Here is a 20,381-nt window from a genome sequence, read left to right on the forward strand (position 1 = left end):
CCAGGGCCAGGGGATAACTGGTTGGTACCAAGGGTGCATAAAACAGAAAGAAAAGGGATTCTACTGGTAAGAGCTTAGGAAGACTGAAAGGAGAAATTACTCTGGCCATCTCTTGCTCCAGCTGTAGCCTGCGGTTGACCTTCTGCTGGTAGGTCTTGATGACATTTTCCACGTGCTGTTCCATGAAGAACTTGAATGCATAGGGTGAGTAGCTCTTGATTCGAGACTCTCTTTTTTCCTCATCACGGCTATTTTTGCGAACTGGAACGGGAGAGGTCTGGATCAGCTTCTTATCCTTCCCAGCTCGGTCTGCCTTGGCACCTTTGTGGCCCCTGTTGGGGGGTTCAGAGGGGGTACCCCACAGCCGCTGCTCCACCCCCGCACACAGGCAGTCCATGTCCACCTGCTCGACAGCACCCCGCAGCAGGTGCTTGGGGTAGGGTGGGGGCGGGCACCTCACGTCCACATCCCGAGGGTAGGGGCCCACACCCACCAACGGTGGAGGCTGTTCATCAGTGGAACCGGGCCCCTCAGGCCCTGGAGTGGGTGCGGGCACCCAAGCCGGATGGGAGGGCCCCACAGCCGTCTGTGGCTCCGGCCGGAGCACACGAACGCTCTTCACTGGGTGCAGAATGTGGGCCGCTGTCACTGCTGTGATGGTGTTGGGGGAAGCCGCGGCCACAGGCTGCTGGTGGTTGCTGAAGGAGCTGCTTCTGCTGGGCACAGAGCCCTCCAGCCCTAGTGCCTGCTTTTGCATAGAGTCTCGCCGGGCCAGCGTGGGCACCGGCCACGACTGGACAGGGGTGCTGCTGGCCTCGTACAGGTCCACATTGAGGCTGTTCCTGGAGGGGGCCAGCAGGCTCTGCGGGGGTGCCATCACGTGCACCTGAGGGGCCTGTTTGTGGTGTGGATGCGACATGTATAAACCTGCTGTGGCCCCCACCACTGGGAAGGGGTGGCCGGCCCCTGGCTGCCCAGCCGGGCCCTTGGCAGCCAGACTGGCATACCCTGCAGTGTCCGGTGGCACCTTGTTCTGAAAGGAAGGACTGCGCTGGACGCCGTAGCCCAGGGGTGCCCCGGGCACCAGCAGGTGTGGCCTGTAGTGTGGGCTCTGCAGCAGGACGCCTTGGCCCTCAGGCCCGTCCACAGGGAAGTTCATCCCGGCAGTCTCCAAACTTGCAGAGTAGCCCTTGGACTGGTGCTGGAGGCCACCAAGCGTGCTGTGGGGACTGACACTGGCAAAGAGAAAGTCCATGTACTGTCGGGGCACCTCCTCCAGTACACCACTACTCTCGTAGGCCCCGCTCATCGAATGGTAGGGGGGGAAGGGATCTCCCCCTCCTTCAAAGCTTGGCCTCCGTGGCACAGAGGTGGACGCCAAGCCTTTTCCTGCAGAGGAAAGAAAGAACAGAAGTGGCATTAGAGAGGTCTATCCAGCGGCTTCTGGCACTTTCAGGCTCTTCCATGAATGAAGGCACTTGGGCAAGGCCGAACTCTGCTGGGGCAGCTCCAGGCTGCCCCTGAATCAAAGGTCTGCCTTGCCCACAGAGAGCCCTCACAGGAACCCCTGGCAAAGCCAAGACCCTCCACAGCCACCACATCAGGCAGAAGTTATAGTGAAACACTGCTGTTTCCTGTACCACTGAATAAATACCAAAGGCCAATGCAGAAGAAAATCCCCATAGAGCATGGCCCTGGGTCAGTTCCCTGGAATCTGTGCTCTGAGACAAAACCAGAGAGGCTAAGCACCTTGATATGGACACTCATATCCATATCAAGGAAACTAGTAAGGAAACTCATTCTGTCAAGAAGAAAACACAGTTTGTGTCCTCTTAACAGCAAAGATACAGCTTACAAAGCCTGTACAATTATCACTCTACAAAATAGGAGAAACGCCTTTGCTAAATATCATGAGTCCCTATCACACTCAGGGGTCTCAGGCACCAGAAAATTGTCCCATCTGCTCCATCCTGGAAGAGGACTATCACTGACAGCCAGAGAAGCTGTGTTTGCTCCAAAGTGTCTGCTCTGGAGCCTCTGGCCTCCCCAGCACCACCACCCTCTGCCACTGGGCAGCAGCTCTCACAGTATGAAGAAGTGTTTTAGAATCAATGAAATAAGCCTCCCTTTTGAAAGACCCCTCCACAGGCCTAAGAGAAAGTAAAAAGAACATTTTTATTCTCATTCTGCCTAATTTTAATATCCAATGATTTTTTTAATCTTTTATAAAACCAAACAAGTACTCCCCCCTCCCCCCATAGTAAGTACCAGAGGTTATTTCAGATGCGAGGCACCCAGGTAGGTCCCATGATCTACTGCTGCTCTCCGCTGCCCACCCTCCCTCCCCCCGCCCTCCCCTCTCCCCCCCAGCCCTTCTTTCAGGGCCCAAATGTCAGAGCAGGACAGGCTCACCCATTACAGACAATTGGCAATGTGCCCAGAGGTAATCTGCTGATCAAGGCCACACTGGACCTCCCTTTTGTGTGTGTTTTTTTTTATTTTTTAAATTTATCTTTATTGTTTAAAGTATTACAGATGTCCCCCTTTTAACCCCATTGACACCTTCCACCCCACTCCCGCCCCCTCCCCAGGCCTTCACCACACTATTGTCTGTGTCCATAGGCTATGCATAGATGTATATATTAGTATGTTCTTTGGTTAACCACTTCCTGCGCGCCCCTCCCCGCCTTTTGTGTTTTTAAATCACAAACCATCTTCACTCACAGGTCACAGGTCTCAGCTCACCTGGGGAGGTCTGCTTGATGACTCGCACAATCTGCTCCTTCCTTGGGTCCAGGTAGCCCATCTTGCTGATGTAGTCCAGGGCAGCTTCAATGCTCCTGCTGCCCGTCTGCTTTAGCGCCCGGCCCGCCATCTCCTGCAGGAAGCTCATGGTCATCTCAAAGCCACCAGTGACTTCCATTCCCGCCCAGCTCCTGACTGTTGTGACATTCATCTCCCTTTGACGGTGGGGGTGCCACAGACAAATCTCAGAATGGTGACAGTTGGTTACATGTCCTTAGGTGCCTGATGACAAGAGTCTCACCCAGGGGTGGGCAAACTTTTTGACTCGAGGGCCACAATGGGTTCTTAAACTGGACCGGAGGGCCGGAACAAAAGCATGGATGGAGTGTTTGTGTGAACTAATATAAATTCAAAGTAAACATCATTACATAAAAGGGTACGGTCTTTTTTTTTTTTTTAGTTTTATTCATTTCAAATGGGCTGGATCCGGCCCGCAGGCCGTAGTTTGCCCACGGCTGGTCTAACCTGTACGAAACCATAGACTGTTTAGCACGTGTCAAGACATACAGGAATTTTGATGGTGGACCTGAAAGAATCTTAAATTCTGTTTCTCAGAAAACTTTGAGACTGGGGATAAGCCTAAACCTAAAACAGTGAAGAATGGTGGAAGTCAGAGAAGCTTGCTGTGACCTAGCTTACCCCCAGGCTGACTATGGGAGAGGGGCATCTTCAATGCTGTGGTTAGAATCAGGTGATCTCCTCTGAGAGAATGGGAGGGCTGCCAAAAAAATCATTTATTAAAAACTTCCTGAATGCCCATTGTTTACAATGCCCGTGCTGTCTACAGCAGTAATGGACTTGTGCTTAGGACTCTGGTCCAGTGTGAGAAGGAAAGGAGCCCACGGACCCATGGGCAGCAGAGAACAGAATTGCTGTAGGATAACTACAAGACAGACACTAGTAGCCACCACGGGGAAATACAGGTAGAAGGGTCAGAGGAATCAGACTCTTCCCATCAAGGGAGTGGGTACCAGAGACTGCTCATGGAAGAGATGGCTCTTCAAGGACAATTTGGGCAGACGGGGAGCCTAGCAGAAAAAAGGTATTTTTGGCAGATGGTACAGTGAGGAAGGGGGCCTAATGGGAAGATGGGCTTTGAGGAGGCAGCAAAGAGGGACCATTGTCTGGGCAGCTGACCCCAGAATTTTGCCCCTATTTGGGGGCAGTTGCAGAAGCTTTCTAAGAGGAACATAGGTCAATGAGAAGATCAACCTGGGGCAGAGAAGCTCTGTCAGATGGGGGAGATCAAGCAGGCAGCTGGAGCAGAAGGAAACAAAAGGGAACAGGGCAGTGAGGGCTGTGGCCCAGGGACCCTGGAGTTCACTCTGCAGAGCTGTGGACCAAGAGAAAAGATGGGGAGAGGGGAGGATGACCACAGAACCGGGCCTACTGGAGGCAGGAGTGGAGCAGGCAGAGGCAGAATAAAGGGATGTGCTGTTTTGAAGGTCGAGGGGCGGGCAAACAGGGAGAAGGAAACTGAAAATTTGGAAGAGGGGGGTGATGACAGGAGATGAGAGGGTGTCTGAGGGCACAAGGGTGGGAGAGCATTCCTGGAAGTAAGACTGGGAGAAGGGAGAGGTGAGGATGTGGAGGGAACCCAGCACAACGAGATGGAGGCTCAGGCTGTTTTGCTGCAGGAAGAGAGTGGCTGTGTTTACAAAAGTCCACTAGGCAGACAGAGCCACTGTCCCAGACATCCCTCCTTCCTAACTGAGGAGGCTAACTCAGCCCGACCAGGCCCGTGTTCCTGCTGCCCCAGGACAGGCATTACATGCCTGTAACCTTTGTCAGACTGTCTCCTCCTTAAGCACTGGGAGAAGTTGGCCTGAAACTCCCTGTCATTCATGGCTGTACTCACCCACCTACCACTGTGACTTGAACAACTTAAGTATTTAATATCCACTTGATTATATCATATTAAAATCAAATTTGCTCTTTTTGGCAACATTCCAACTGAGCAGGACAAAACACATAGGCTATACTTGGCTATAACTTGTTCCTCTGTTCTTAGTGGCGCAAGTGTGCAACACTGCAAGATGATGGGGGTGGGGTGGGCAGAGAGGGGTCAGGGAAGGGCTAGGAAAGACATCCTAAGATCAAAGGCCTGGAGAGGCGATGTTAGGGAGGAGGAATGTGAAGTGACAGCTTACAAGACAGATTGGGAGATGGCATAAGGACAGAGCTGTATTTTATAAGTGCTCTTGGATCAACAGAAAGGGCACATGTTTGAAATCTGGAAGAGCTGCTGTGAGGGAGCAGAGTTCAGAAAGTGGACACTTCAGTGCCTCCTCACCTGAAGGTGGGAGATGAGACTCAGGTTCCCTACCTCACAGCTCTGTTATGCAATGAGGTCCTATCTGCAAAGGAGTCTCCAAAGCTTGGAGAAGGATGTGATGTGAGACTGCCGCTTATCAGTGTCACCCTGGAGCTTTTTGTGCTCGTTTAAAAGTGTGCCATTGGGCACGGCCAGCGTGGCTCAGAGCATCCACCTATGAACCAGGAGGTCATGGTTTATTCCTAGTCAGGGCACATGCCTGGGTTGCAGCCTTGATCCCCGGTGTGGGGCGTGCAGGAGGCACCCGATCAATGATTTTCTCTTTTCATTGATGTTTCTATCTCTCTCCTTTTCCCTTCCTTTCTGAAATCAATAACAACAACAACAACATTTTTTTAAAAGTGTGCCATTAGGAAAGGACCTTGACCATAGTCCTTCAATCAGCAGGAACTGTTCAACGTGCTTTGTCTGCAACTTGGCCAACAGCTCCTGTCTCATTCAAGGTGAACTGCCAGGCTTGTTCATTGCCCCAGAACCTGCCACATGTTAAGGGATTGACGAAGTTAAATGTGCACATATTCCAATCTCTCCCTATTTACTGGGCACTCCAGCTACAAGACTTGTATGTTTATTGTGCTACAAACTGAGGAACTTAACCAAGAAACATCAACACTAAGAGACCACAAAGAATGACTTATATTCACAGGAAGGTTTCAAGTCATAACACCTCACCCCTTGAATGAGCCAGCTCATTTATCAGTTAACACTGTAACCATAGTTGCCCAAATCTGTCTGTCACACTGCCCCTTACTGAACTAATGTAGATTCTATAAGAACTGTCTGAAGATGTTACTATATCATGCACACAGCTGTGCTGTCAAAGCCAAAGGAAATGCAAAGCCACACCCAAACTCACCAGGAACATGCAGCCCATTTCCCAGTCTGCCGTGACTGTTCACGACCCCAGCAAGATGTTACTGAGGCCTGATACCATCAAACAACAGAGCCTGCTTCCTGTGGGTGGCTGAATGACACCCAGGCTCTGTGACTCCAGTCCTCAGATACCAAACCAGCAGGTTGGAGTGTCACTGAGAGACGTGACTTCAAACCCTTTTGGAGGAGAGGTGCAGAGTGAGGGGGTGCAGCTAGCACCTCAGGTATTCCCAGGTGCCAACATGCCAGCATCCAGCTGCCCCTCCTGGCACAGGTCTGGGAGTATAGCGGGGGCACCATTACACATATCGTTTCTAGGGCACCCAAGAGTGTCCCAATTCTGCACTTCAGGGAGACTCCCTCACGGTGACCTTGACCAGTGACCAGCTCTCCAGCTGTCACAGGCCCCAAAAGACCCGGCCGACCAACCTGCAACCTGCAGAGCAGGTTGAAGAGGACAGGTGGTCAGCTATGCTGTTCTTTGGCTCCTGAAGCACCCAGATGCAGCGTGGCCTCTCCCACATGCTCTGCCTCGGCCTCATGGAAAGGCTGTGGTCTGACTAGGTGTGAGCTCACCTGCCTTCACTCTCCTGACCTGTCACCCTCAGTGGAGCTGAGGCACACTCCATCATGCTCCTACAATTTATGGCTCATAACTCATAGGAAGACAGAAGTAAGGTTCAAATATTCCATATAGCTCAACTGTTTTCCGGCATTAACATAGGACTGACAGCAATTTAAATTGTTTTTCAGTGAAAAATTATGATATACGAAGTAAAGAATTTCCTCTGGAGATCCTCTCCCACCCCTTTCTGGTAGGAAAGCATTTTCCAAATGTTAGCAAATTTATATCCCTACACTGTAATTCAATTATAAATTTTGGCAAGAAAATTATAAATGAACAACTCTGGCCTTGTTGGGTCTATGTAGGCCTCCTGTGTGTCTGCCTGCCTGCCTCAGGGTTTTTCTCACACACACCAGCAATTCACGTTCAACTTCAAGGGGAGGAAAAGTCTCCAGCTCTGGCTCACCAAAGAGGCTGAGACTTGGCAGCCATTTGAGCGCTGCTGCTAACCTGGGGTAATAGTTTCAGCAGCTTCTGAGGGCCTCAGACACTGTGCCCTAAAATAAATAGGCACATCCTCAGCTTGCCAAGGAAAAAGAAGACAGCACAGCCAACTCTTCAATTGGGTGATATTCCTCTTCTTCACCTTAAAAAGAAATCTCATCCAAGCCCAGCAATGGTGGCTCAGTAGTTGAAAGTCAGCCTATGAACCAGGAGTTCACGGGTTTGATTCCCAGACAGGGCACATGCCCGGGCTGCAGGCTCAATCCCCCAGTAGGGGGCGTGCAAGAGGCACTCAAACAATGGTTCTCCATTATGAAATCAATTAAAAAACAACAACAACAAAAGAAATCTCATTCAAAACTAATTTCTTGAGGACAGAGATGAAGCCTAAAGAACTAGAAAGTACGGGATTTCTGAAGAGGCTTACATACAAGTTACAATTCCGAGAGGAAAGGTGTCTGGGCAATGAATAAAGCAAAGCCCAGATGCTCTCACAAGGTTTGCTGCTGCATTTCATTCCCTGGAGGGAATGCTTCCAGTTCTTTTAGAAACAGTGGAACACTGCCTCAACTGTCAAGCCTTAATCAGAAACATGGGCCTTGAGTGGAATGTGTGGGAACCACTGGCCAACTGGGTGGGCCCAGCTCCCACCACTCTCTGCATTTTATGTATTTCCCAAAGGGAATGCAACTTCTTAAGGCTTCTTTGTTTTGTAGGTGCTCAAAAAATAGTGGAAAAATATAGTGAAAGAAAAAAGAAGTTACCTTTGAATTGTAAATGTGCGTACATGAAAAGAAGATTAATCACTACGTCACTGATGTGCAACTACAGTGACTTCCACCTCTGGTGGTGGCCCTGTGAAGGCCTGCTGGATGAAGCCATAGCACCCACACCTGAAAGTATTACACAGCAAGTGGCCTGGGGTAGGGTAACCACTTAGCACTTGTGTGGGGAAATATTTTTTAAGCGTAACTTATACATAGGTTATTAAGAAGAAATTTGGTCTCAAACATGAAAGGTTTTCAATCTTGCCAATGATCAAAGAAACACTAATAAAACAGCATTTTATAACTATTGTTAGCACCAAAATAAACAATTTAAAGATGAATGCGCTAGCATGGCTGGCATGGCTCAGTGGTTGAGCATCGACCTATGAGCCAGAAGACCACAGTTCGATTTCCGGTTGGGGCATATGACCGGGTTGTAGGCTCAATCCCTAGTAGGTGGTGTGCTGGAGGCAGCTGATAGATGATTCTCTCTCATCATTGATATTTCTATCTTTCTCTCCCTCTCTGAAATCAATAAAAATATATTAATAAACAAAAAGATAATGGGCTAATGAAACTTCACAGTCATATATTTTTGGTGCCAATATAAACCTAAAACTCCTTTGCAGTGAATATGTTAATAAGTATCTAAAGTTATTAAATCTGTACCCTGATTTAATAATTTCACTTCTTGCCCTAGCTGGTTTGGCTCAGTGGATAGAGTGTGGGCCCTTGGACTGAAGGGTCCCAGATTCTATTCCGGTCAAGGGCATGTGCCTCTTGGTTGCAGGCTGGATCCTCCTGTGGAAGGCAACCAATTGGTGTGTCTCTCTCCCATCATGTTTCTCTGTCTCTCCCTCTCCACTCTCTCTGAAAATCAATGGAGAAATATCCTCAGGTGAGGATTAACATAAACAAACAATTTCACTTCTTGAAATTTATTTTCAGGCTAATTTAAGATAATTATATTTGAAAGACAATTTATATCAAGATGTCTTCAGAATTAGGCATAATAAATCAGCACCTCAAATAGAAGGGGTCAGCAGGAGTTGGGAAGCGCTTCAATATCCAATGACAGAATAATCACGATAATTATAATAAATGTATTCCCTAGATTACACTCAGTGCATCCATAAAATTACTTTTATGGCCACAGTCGTTTTACTTGATAAACATTTCCTGAGCATCTACTAGTGCTCTCGACACATGAACAAAATGTGCAACTTTCAATAATGTAAACACAAAAAAATGTTTATGTATAAAATTCTATGTCTCTTAGCATCATAACTATGTACAAGTTAATTATATCAACAAGGTTTGATTAAAACATCCTATATAATAAAGAGGTAATATGCAAATTGACCATCATTCCAACATACAAGATGGCCACCCCCATGTGGTCAAAGATGGCCAGCAGAGGAGGGCAGTTGAGGGGGGGGGACCAATCCTGCAGGGGAGGGCAGTTGGGGGTGACAAGGCTGGCAGGGGAGGGCAGTTAGGGGCAATCGGGTCAGCAGGGGAGCAGTTCGGCATTGATCAGGCTGGTAGGGGAGTGGTTAGGGGGTGATCATGCTGGCAGGCAGAAGCAATTAGGGGCAGGCAGGCAGGCGAGCAGTTGGGAGCCAGATGTCCTGGATTGTGAGAGGGATCCCAGATTGGAGAGGGTGCAGGCTGGGCTGAGGGACACACACCTCCGTGCATGAATTTTGTGCACTGGGCCTCTAGTGAGAAATAAAAAACTGACTTAATTTTATGTTGTAATATGCAACTATTTCTTTTTGTTAAAAAAGTAGTAAGATAATTAGAATACTGATGCATGTCAAATTCCCAAATTAATAAAACTGGTTATACTATCTTGTTACATAATTGTTGGCAGACAAAAATTCTCCCTGTCACAGTTGAGTCAATGCAGGGCATGATTTCACAAGGTAATTCTAAAGTTTCTGTGTACTCTAAAATTCCATGATTTCGAGGATTGCCAAAATTTTAGAGATTTTACTTTTGCCACTATCAAGATAGGTGAACAGAGGCATGACAGACAGATCTGTACTAAAACTTAATACATGAAATTCCTATTAGTTTACACACACACACACACACACACACACACACACACACACACACACAGTTTCAGGGGTTCTGGATCCTGTATTTCTATTCCTGTGTCCCTAACTGTGTCCAACAATGAATGATGACGCCATCCCCATCTGCATGGGCTACAGCTCCCACTGGGATGCAGCATCTATCTCTCCTTCCCTGAATCGTGGATGGCCTGAGACTTGCTCCAATAGAACGTGAGCAGAAGTGATACTGTGCCTGTCCTGAGCCCAGCTTTCAAGAGGCCTAGCTGCTTCCATTGTCACTCCGGGATCCCTAAGTGGCTGGAAAGAGGGACCCGGTAAGCCTTGGAATTTCAGCCCCACTGCACTTCTGAGGATTTGACATCACAAGTAGGTAGAGGTCCATGTTTTCCCAACACAAAAGAAAACCTAATACTACATTTAGAGAGACACACGCTTTCAAAGAATGAGCTAAAGGACTCTGGGTAGAAGGTGGGTCTAGGGGCGGGCAGAATTCAGAAGGTAGCTCATCAGTTTCTGGTAAATAGGAAAAAACAGTAGATAGAGCAAACTTGGAAAGTACACAGATGACCTTGACAGAGTGTGGTCTAAACTGGACAGATGCTAAGAAGCCCAAAGCCAGCCTTCTTTGCTCCAAGCTGTGCAGGGCTCAGGCTGGTCTGGACTGTACTGATTCCAGACTTAAGTGTGGCTTTCTCACCCTTTCAAAGAAGGTTAAGAGTCAGGAAAAGTGTCCAGAAAGAGGGGCTTGCCAAGCTCAGGGCCGTCTGCAAACTCAGTTCTGAACTTCCAATGCCGTCTCTGTCAGGGATGGAGATAAGATACTAAAGATAAAACAGAAGGCCCCCTGCCCTTATCTCTGGTGCCTGGAGGAGTGTTGCTTAATGGTCAGGAGTGAATGAAGAAGGGAATGGATTTGTAACTTTAATTCACACTCCTGCTGGGAACTGTACATTCAGAGGAAAAAGGTCTTCATAAAGGAAAGAATTTAGTTTCTTCTTCAGCCTGTGATGCTTGAGGAAGAAAAGTCATAGCAAGAAAGGTGACAGGCCAATGGTCTGTAATCAAGGCAGGGAAATGTCATTGGTGAGCAGATCATCAGGTATACACGTGAACATCGAAGGCAGCAGTGTCCAACCCTGGTTCCTGATGTCTGCTGTGTATATCCTCAAAAAGGGCAAGCGAGTGTGGGTCAGCTCTGTGAAGATCGTCTGCACTTCAATCATGAGCGGCAAAGAGACTGAATTTTGGAGGGACCACCTGTGCCATGACTGGTGGCCCAAAGGCAAACCAGAGTCATCAATGTTGAAACATTGAATGGGACTCTGGAACAACCTGGCTCCTGAGACTGCGTCAACTGATTGTAGGAAGACTGACTGCCCTCTCTTGCAGATAATGCTGCCTATAAGCTCTGCCATGAAGACACCTCACCTGAAATCACACCCGGGCTCACCTTACCCTGACAAGCTCTGTCCCAGACCCCAAGCTTTCTTCTTTGCTTTAATGACATGGGGAGATGTTTATAATATACTATTATAAAAACATGCAAGAGTGGGTCACAAAAACAAGTACCACATAGTATTCAGCTTATATGTGTGCACTAGCCACACCAAATTTCTATCCGATTATTCTGCTTAATGTGTCATCATAGCTCTTATGTGTTATCACAGTGAAAAGGGAGTTCAGTGCCTTTTAGAAACGGAGCCTGATTGATTTGTCTTAGTGGTTAGAGCGTCGGCCCACAGACCAAAGGGTCAGGGGTTCAATTCTCGGTCAAGGGCACGTACCTGGGTTTCAGATTTGATCCATGAGGGAGGCAACCAATTGATGTGTCTCTCTCACATCAATGTATGTTTCTCTCTCTCTCTCTCTCCCCCCCCCCCCCCCACTTCAACTCTCTCTCTCTCTAAAAAAACAAAAACAAATCAATGAAAAAAAATTTCCTCGGGTGAGGGTTAACAAAAAAAAAAAAAAAGAGCAAAGATCAGTGTTTGTGAATTCCAAAATCCATGGGATGAGCCCAGGCTTCTACAGATGATATCTAAAGCAGACAGAAAAGACAAAGGCAGGCTTGTCTGAAAGGCTCACTAATAAGGCTGAAGTGATAAAAGTCCAGACCTTTGTTTCAAGGCCCACACAGAGTTCTGATTCACTTGAGTCACTTTTATGCTCATGTTGGAATGTCCTTTTTCTTGTCCTCGCATTAAACTTGCGTAGGTCATTAAATTGAAATAAGTGGAATTAAAGTGCTATTATAATTTAGAAAAAGAGGGTAAAAGAAAATGATTCTACAAACAAGAACAGGACAATGTGAGGTTTGCGTGCGGGATCCAGCAGCCTTCCTTCTTATTTGTTCCCTCACAGATGAGAGACCACAGAGGACAATTAGCTATGCTCTCAGGCTGAGTGATCTGATGGAAACAGATTCCAATACTGAGACACACCAGCCAGAGAAAACAATAAAACAATCAGATTGAACAAACCTGAAAGCCGCCCCTCATGCACGTTGTTCTGGCTTAATAGAATACTGGAATTTTGATAGGCATGACCTTCCCTAAGGAACTGGGGTGAAGGGAGTATGTCTGAATGGAAAGGATGTGCTTGATGTATACTTGAAAATCACACCTGGGAAGGTCTTGCAATAAACTCATTCAGATGGTGGAGGTGCTTAGAAGGTGTGTGGAAATGGCAATCCAAATCCGGAAGACTGTCAGCCAGCGAATTCAGAGTTTTGCTGATTTTATTCAACTGAAAAAATCTGTTTTTGCAGTCAGCGCTGCTGCTATCAGCCTCAAAGTCCAATTTGAGCAATACAAATAAACATCACAGGGCAAAGGAAAGAAGGACCATAGTACTTTAAAAAAATATATTTGTTGAATGGTTTAATTTTACAGATTCAACTAAATAAAACTCCTTTCTCAGAAATTCACTAATGACACATAACATTCTTTTTTTTCCTGCTAGGCAATCTAAATTATTACAAGAAGTCTATTTTATGATAATTACGATAGTTTTGAAAAAAGATATTGAAAATGCATTTGTTGGATGGTTATAAACTCCTTGAGGGTCTGTCAGGTCTCTTATGTTCATTATTGTATGTCTGAGCCTAATACCATGCCTGATACACAGCAGGCACCTTTGTGTGCTGAATCAATGACAGGTAAAACTGTATAACTCTCTTGGTCCAATAATATTCGGATGATGACTGAGAGCTTACAGTTAACCCTTGAACACGTGGCAGTTAGAGGTGCTGACTCCCCATGCAGTCAAAATCCACATACAACTCTGACTCCCCCAAAATGTAAACTAATAGATTATGGTTGACCAGGAGCCTTACTGAAACACTGATTAACAACATATGTTGTAAGTTATATGTATAATAGACTGTATTCTTACAATAAGGTAAGCTAGAGAAAAGAAAGTGTTACTAAGAAAATTGTAAGGAAGAGAAAATACACTCTCAGTATTTATTGAAGAAAACTCATGTATAAGTGAACCATGCAGTTTACATTTTGTTGTTCCAAGGGTCAGCTCTCCTGCACTTTGGCAAAAATGGTTTATTAACACATTCTTTACTCTCCTTCCAGCATCAAATCCCTCACTGTGAGGAGTTTGGATACCAGCTGCTGGCAGTAAGTCCAGGCTGGCTGAAGAGATAAAGGCATAGGCAGCTCGAAGACTGACTGAGGCCGGCAGAAGCTGCTTCTCATGCTGGGTGGGGATTGTTGTTCCTGCCAGGATCCTGTCCTAGAAGAGGCCACATGTTTCAGAGTCAGTGAGGACAGGAGTCTGGCAGGGGTCGGATATTTCACCCGCTTATTCACAATTTCTGAGATATGTTGAAAGTTAACACCCATACATCCTTAGGACAATCTAACATAACTAGCAGTCCGTATAGTAATGCATATATTAACTCACCTAAAACCCAGACAAAACTTACTCCCAAACTTCTGTAATAAGAAGACAAGTGCCCCGACTGGTTTGGCTCAGTGGATAGTGTAGAGGGCTGTCTGGGAGGCACCTAAGCATTTTCATATAATTATTGTCAGCTGAACTCAGAGCATAGGCAGAGCCACGCCCTGGGAACATGCTTCCCCAATAAGGGTGGACATGTTAATCAGGCAGGGGCGGAACTAGATATGTAAATCTAGGCCTTTAAAATAAACCTGCTGTGTGGCTCAGCCCGATTTTTGCCGCCTCTCCATCAGAGAGGATGGCGCCCACCTGGCCCCAGCTTAAAATCTATTTCTGCGTCTTGGTCTTTCTTTAATTTCTTAATCCCCAGCTCCTCCACTCAGCAAATGGACTGTTTCCTTTTCCATGCGGGACATGGAAAAGAGAGAAACAGCCCCCCACAGATAGAGTGTCAGCCTGTGGACTGAAGGGTCCCAGGTTCAATTCCGGCCAAGGGCATGTACCTCGGTTGTGGGCACATCCCCAATAGGGGCTCTGCAGGAGGCAGCTGATTGATGTTTCTCTCTCATCGAAGTTTCTGACTCTCTATCCCTCTCCCTTCTTCTCTGTAAAAAATCAATAAAATATATTTAAAAAAAAAAAAAGAAGACAAGTGCCCAGCTGGTGTGGCTCAGTGGATGAGTGTTGACCTACGAACCACGAGGTCATGGTTTGATTCCCAGTTAGGGCACATGCCTGGGTTGTGGGCTCGATTCCCAGTAAGGGGCGTGCAGGAGGCAGCCAATCAATGATTCTCTCTCACCACTGATGTTTTCCTCACTCTCCCTCTCCCTTCCACTCTGAAATCAATAAATATATATATTATATACACACACATATATATATTAAAAAGATGACTGCCCTAGCTGGTTGGGTTCAGCAGAGCCTACAGACCAAAGAGTCCCGAGTTCAATTCAGTCAAGGGCACATACCTTAGTTGCAGGCTCCTCCCTAGCCCGGGCCCTGGTCAGGGCTTGTGCAGGAAGCAACCAATGTGTTTCTCTCACATCGATGTTTCTCTTTGTCTTTCCCTCTCTCTTCCACACTCTCTAAAAATCAATGGAAAAATTTCCTTGGGTGAGGGTTAACAACAACAAAAAAATAAAACAAAAAAAGATGACAACCAAAATATCTATGGCTTCATTAATGGCCAATTTTTAAAACTTTCTTAGGTGTATGTTAAAATAGAGTTCAGGCAATTGTGCAATTTATTTTCTATAACCAGCAGTTTGTAAAAGCTCCATTTCCCTTTTTATACCATTTCATTCCTTTAAAAATGGGAGGGAAATCTTCCTTCTCATTTCACCCTCATCCTACACCCTGGAAACATCACCATTCTGCCGCAAATACTAAGACACTGAAAGCAGCCTTTTATGTGACCTCAAGTAAAAGTCAAGCATTCTCTATACCTACAGCAGGCAACTGGTTTGTTAATTTCACAGTAAGAAATTGGCCAGAAAACCTCATTTATAAAACTCCTTGGAACACCTGAAGTAACTCGATAACAGGACAGAGTTGGTACCTGCCCACCTCCATTTCCTGTTGTTAAGTCCAACTCCCTTTGTCCCAAGTCTGGACAAAAGGACAACACATCACAAAACCCTGCATTTGTTAGCCGTGCATTTGTTCTCAGACATAAGAATAATTAGGCACCAAATTACTCATGAGAAAAAATTCGTTCTACAGAGGAGAATAAGGCAAAACCGGAAATAATTTCATGTTGGTTTTAAGTGCTTCTCTACCAGGTTTCTAAGGAATGTGAAGTCTCGTGGTAGTTTAAGGAGGCAACACTCCATTAGCAAAGCTGTCAAAAACTGCCTGGTACTTAAAATAAAACACTGAGCCTGTCTCATCATCCTCCCATGCAGGAAAAATCAGCCTTCTATCAAGAAGCGTGTTTTACTATGACTATTTCATAAAAGCAGCCCCCATATTTAACTGTAATGTGATTCTCTGCAATGCTATTCACAACCTACATTGATTCTTTGATCCATTCAAGGATTTCTCTGCAATTTGGAAAAAACACTTTGCTAAAATGCTTGGGAGCTGTCATCAACCAACACCTTCCCCTAAAGGTAACTCATTTCTTCACATTAATAATGTGAGATTTTTGTCCTTGGCCAGGTAGCTAAGTTGGTTAGAGCATTGTCCCGATACACCAAGGTTGTGGCTTCGATCCCCAGTAAGGGCACAAGAATCAACCAATGATGCCCTGGCCGGTGCCGCTCAGTTAGAGCATCAGACCGAGCTCTGAAGGGTCACAGGTTCAATTTCTGGTCAAGGGCAAGTACCTGGATTGCAGGTTCCATCCCTGGCCCAATTGGGGTGCATGCAGGAGGCAACCAATTAATGTCTCTCTCTTACATCGATGTTTCTTTATGTCTCTCTCTCTCTCTCCCTCCCTCCCTGGAACTCTCTCTCTCTAAAAAAAAAAAAAAAAAAAAAGGGTTCAGGGGAGAAACCAAGATAGCGGCATAGGTAAACACCAGAGTTTGCTGCCTCGAACAACCACTTCAAAAATACAACTAAAAGACGTAACGGACATCATCCAGAACCACAGGAAGGCTAGCTGAGTGGAAATTCTACAACTAGAAGGAAAGAGAAAAGCATACCAAGACTCAGAGGAGGCGCAGTGCGGAAGTAAAATACTAAGGTGCGGTGGTGCATGCGGAGCGGGCTGGCAGCTGAGGGCGTGGTTGTTGTTTTCAATCAGGAGGGAGTCTCAGGCTCTGAGCTCCAGTTCCTGGCGAGTCTCTAGGGACCCAGACTCATACGGGAGAAGCGGGACTGTCTGGCATCAGTTGGAACTCTAGGGCAGCTTTCTCTCCGAGGGGCTTGCAGCAATTACCAGGACACTGAGAAGCAGAGCCTCTGAAGGCTGGACTGAGAGCAGCCATAACTGCTAGCCCCACCCTGTTGATCCCGTGGTACCCGCCCCGCCCAAGCCCTGCAGGGAGGCTTTTGCTGGATAGCCTCAGGCAAAGGCTAGATTAGCACCTCCCTAGAGATCCAGGAGCCAGGAAACCCAGAGGTCAGAGTGGGACCATCCAGTTTGCAGCTCCATGGAACCATAAAGGACACACTCAGGGGGCAGACTCAGTGAGCACCAAAGCCCCATTGAAGCAAGTCTTGCCCCAGAGGGGTGTCTCCATCACAGAAGTTCCCCCACTACAGACACAGCTGATTCTCACAGCCAATTGGCCTGGAGGTCAATTCCTCCCAGTGATAACTACAATAATCAAGCCTTAACTACAACAAGGCTGTGCACAAAGACCACAAGGGGATGCACCAAGAGTGTCCTGCTCAGATAATTGGGGAGGCTGAACCACTGGGCCCTAGAGGACACTCAGCACAGAAAACCACTTTATCAGCACAGGGAAGCATAAAAAATGCAGAGACAAAAGAAAAAGGACACAAATGACAGAAATGGAGGAAAGCAAACTACTGGATATAGAGTTCAAAACCACACTTTTAAGGTTTTTCAAGAATTTTCTAGAAACTGCCGATAAACTTAATGAGATCTACAAGAAATCTAATGAGACCCTCGAGGTTGTGATAAAGGACCAATTAGAAATTAAGCATACACTGACTGAAATAAAGAATATTATACAAACTCGCAACAGCAGACTAGAGGATTGCAAGAATCAAGTCAAAGATTTGAAATACGAAGAAGCAAAAAACACCCAACCAGAAAAGCAAAATGAAAAAAGAATCCAAAAATACGAAGATAGTGTAAGGAGCCTCTGGGACAATTTCAAGCCTACCAACATCCGAATTATAGGGGTGTCAGAAGAAGAGAGCAAGATATTGAAAACCTATTTGAAGAAATAATGACAGAAAACTTCCCCTACCTGGTCAAAGAAATAGACTTACAAGTCCAGGAAGCGCAGAGAACCCCAAACAAAAGGAATCCAAAGAGGACCACACCAAGACACGTCATAATTAAAATGCCAAGAGCAAAAGAAAAAGGGAGAATCTTAAAAGCAGCAAGAGAAAGAAAGTCAGTTACCTACAAGGGAGTACCCATATGACTGTCAGCTGATTTTTCAACAGAAACTTTGCAGGCCAGGAGGGAGTGGCAAGAAATATTCAAAGTGATGAATACCAAGAACCTACAACCAAGATTACTTTATCCAGCAAAGCTATCATTCAGAATTGAAGGTCAGATAAAGAGCTTCACAGATAAGAAAAAGCTAAAGGAGTTCATCACCACCAAACCAATATTATATGAAACTAGGGGCCCGGTGCACGAAATTCGTGCACTGGGTGTGTGTGGGGGGGGAGTGTCCCTCAGCCCAGCCTGCCCCCTCTCACATACTGGGAGCCCTCAGGCGTAGACCCCCATCACCCTCCGATCGCCTGATCGGCCCCTTGCCCAGGCCTGACGCCTCCGCCAGAGGTGTCAGGCTTGGACAGGGGACCCCCATCTCCCCCGATCACTGGCTCTGGCCCCCGCCCAGGCCTGAGGCCTCTGGCCCAGGAATCATGCCTGGGCAGGGGACCCCCATCTCCCTCTGATCGCTTGCTCCACCCCCCGCCCAAGCCTGACGCCTCTGACCCAGGCTTCAGGCCTGGGCAAGGGGACCATCATATCCCCCCAATCCCCGGCTCCGCCCCCCGCCCAGGCCTGATGCCTCGGCCAGAGGAGTTGACCCTCATCACCCTCCGATCACCAATCACCGAATCAGCCCCTTGACCAGGTCTGAGGCCTCCGGCAGAGGTGTCAGGCCTGGGCAGGGGACCCCCAGCTCCCCGCGGTTGCAGGCTCCGCCCCTGCCCAGGCCTAACGCCTCTGGCCTAGGCATCTGGCCCGGGCAGCGGGGACCTGCAGTGGCAGTGGGGGCGCCGTGATCGTGGGCTTCGCTTTAGGCCCAGGCAAGGGACCCCTAGCTCCTGGGACTGCCAGCTTCGACTGTGCCCAGCTCCCATCACTGGCTCCACCCCTGCTTCCTGCTACCACTGGCCAAGGCGGCAAAGGCACCTGATTCTCCGATCATGGCTGGGGGGCAGGGCAAAGGCGGCCCCAGGGCCGCCTTTGCCCTGCCCCCCAGCTCTTAGCTCCCCCCTGGGTTTCCGATCACTGTCAGTGGCAGGGGGCTTCTTCCTGCTTTCCCTTTCGCCTCCCTGCATTGTGCCTACATAGGCAAATTAACCGCCATCTTGTTGGCAGTTAACTGCCAATCTTAGTTGGCAGTTAACTCCCAATCTTAGTTGGCAGTTAATTTGCATATAGCCCTGATTAGCCAATGAAAAGGGTAGCTCGTACGCCAATTACCATTTTTCTCTTTTATTAGTGTTGATGCTGAAAGGTATCCTTTAAGAAGAGGAAGAAGAAGAAGAAGGTAAAGATACAAATTATGAACAACAAATACACATCTATCAATAAGTGAACCTGAAAATCAAGTGAATAATCTGATGAACAGAATGAACTGGTGATTATAATAGAATCAGGGGCATAGAAAGGGAGTGGACTGGCTGTTCTTGGGGGGGAAAGGAGTGAGGGGGATGCAGGAAGAGACTGGACAAAAATCGTGCACCTATGGATGAGGACAGTGGATGGGGAGTGAGGGCGGAGGGTGGGGTTGGAACTGGGTGGAGGGGAGTTATGGGGAAAAAAAGAGGAACAAATGTAATAATCTGAACAATAAAGATTTAATTAATAAAAAAATAAAATCAATGGGAAAAATATCCTCAGGTGAGAATTAACAAACAAAAAAGAATAAATCAATGAATCAACCAATGAGTGCAATGAGTACATAAATAAGTGAGATAACAAATCGATGTTTCTCGCTCTTGCTCTCTTTCTCTCTCTAAAATTTAATAAATAATGTGAGACTTTGGAAAATGCGATCCCCTCAATCCTCTTTTAACCTCTAAATTTAAAGCTACCAAGTAGAAGCAGGCCATTGTAAGTTGGCCTAGTTTTACTCTTTTGGGTCCTTTTCATTTATTCATAGGATCACCAGCTAGTTAACAGAAATGTAAGTTAATGGTAAAAAAGGTCTCTAAAACCTAAGACAATCAGGTTAGGAATGTGTAAAATACTCAGACTTTGATGGGAAAGTAAACATTGATTTTAAAAAATACTTTTTAAGGAAATAAATAAAGGCAAGTTTCTTCTTGACTTGGCATGTGTGAGCTAATGAGCTAGGTCTGCAATGACAATGGAGGAATTTATTATTCTGAGGTAGTAAGGCAAAACACCTTGCCAAAGGGCAGATGAAAATACTGTATGAGGGCCCTGACCGGTTTGGCTCAGTGGATAGAGCGTCAGCCTGCGGACTGAAGGGTCCCAGGTTCAATTACGGTCAAGGGCATGTACCTTGGTTGCGGGCACAACCCCAGTAGGGGGTGTGCAGGAGGCACCTGATTGATGTTTCTCTCTCATCGATGTTTCTAACTCTGTATTCCTCTTCCTTCCTCTCTGTAAAAAATCAATAAAATATATATATATTTTTTTTTTTAAAAAAAGAAAGAAAATACTGTGTGAGGGAGTA

General features: G+C 46.7%; 1 protein-coding gene across 4 annotated transcripts in view; it reads right to left on the reverse strand.

Annotated features, from left to right (window-relative positions):
- LATS2 (large tumor suppressor kinase 2) overlaps window positions 1-20,381 on the reverse strand; it is a 91,800-nt gene that overhangs the window by 13,606 nt on the left and 57,813 nt on the right. For all 4 annotated transcript variants that reach the window (XM_059684201.1, XM_059684199.1, XM_059684198.1 and 1 more), the window contains 2 exons: window positions 2,746-2,878; window positions 101-1,389 (listed from right to left, as the gene is read on the reverse strand). In XM_059684201.1, the coding sequence (XP_059540184.1) occupies window positions 101-1,389; window positions 2,746-2,875 (1,419 nt within the window). In that variant the 5' untranslated portion in view covers window positions 2,876-2,878. The remainder of the gene's footprint in view (window positions 1-100; window positions 1,390-2,745; window positions 2,879-20,381) is intronic.

This window comes from Myotis daubentonii, chromosome 2 (genome assembly GCF_963259705.1).
Source record: "Myotis daubentonii chromosome 2, mMyoDau2.1, whole genome shotgun sequence".
Lineage (NCBI taxonomy): Eukaryota > Metazoa > Chordata > Mammalia > Chiroptera > Vespertilionidae > Myotis > Myotis daubentonii.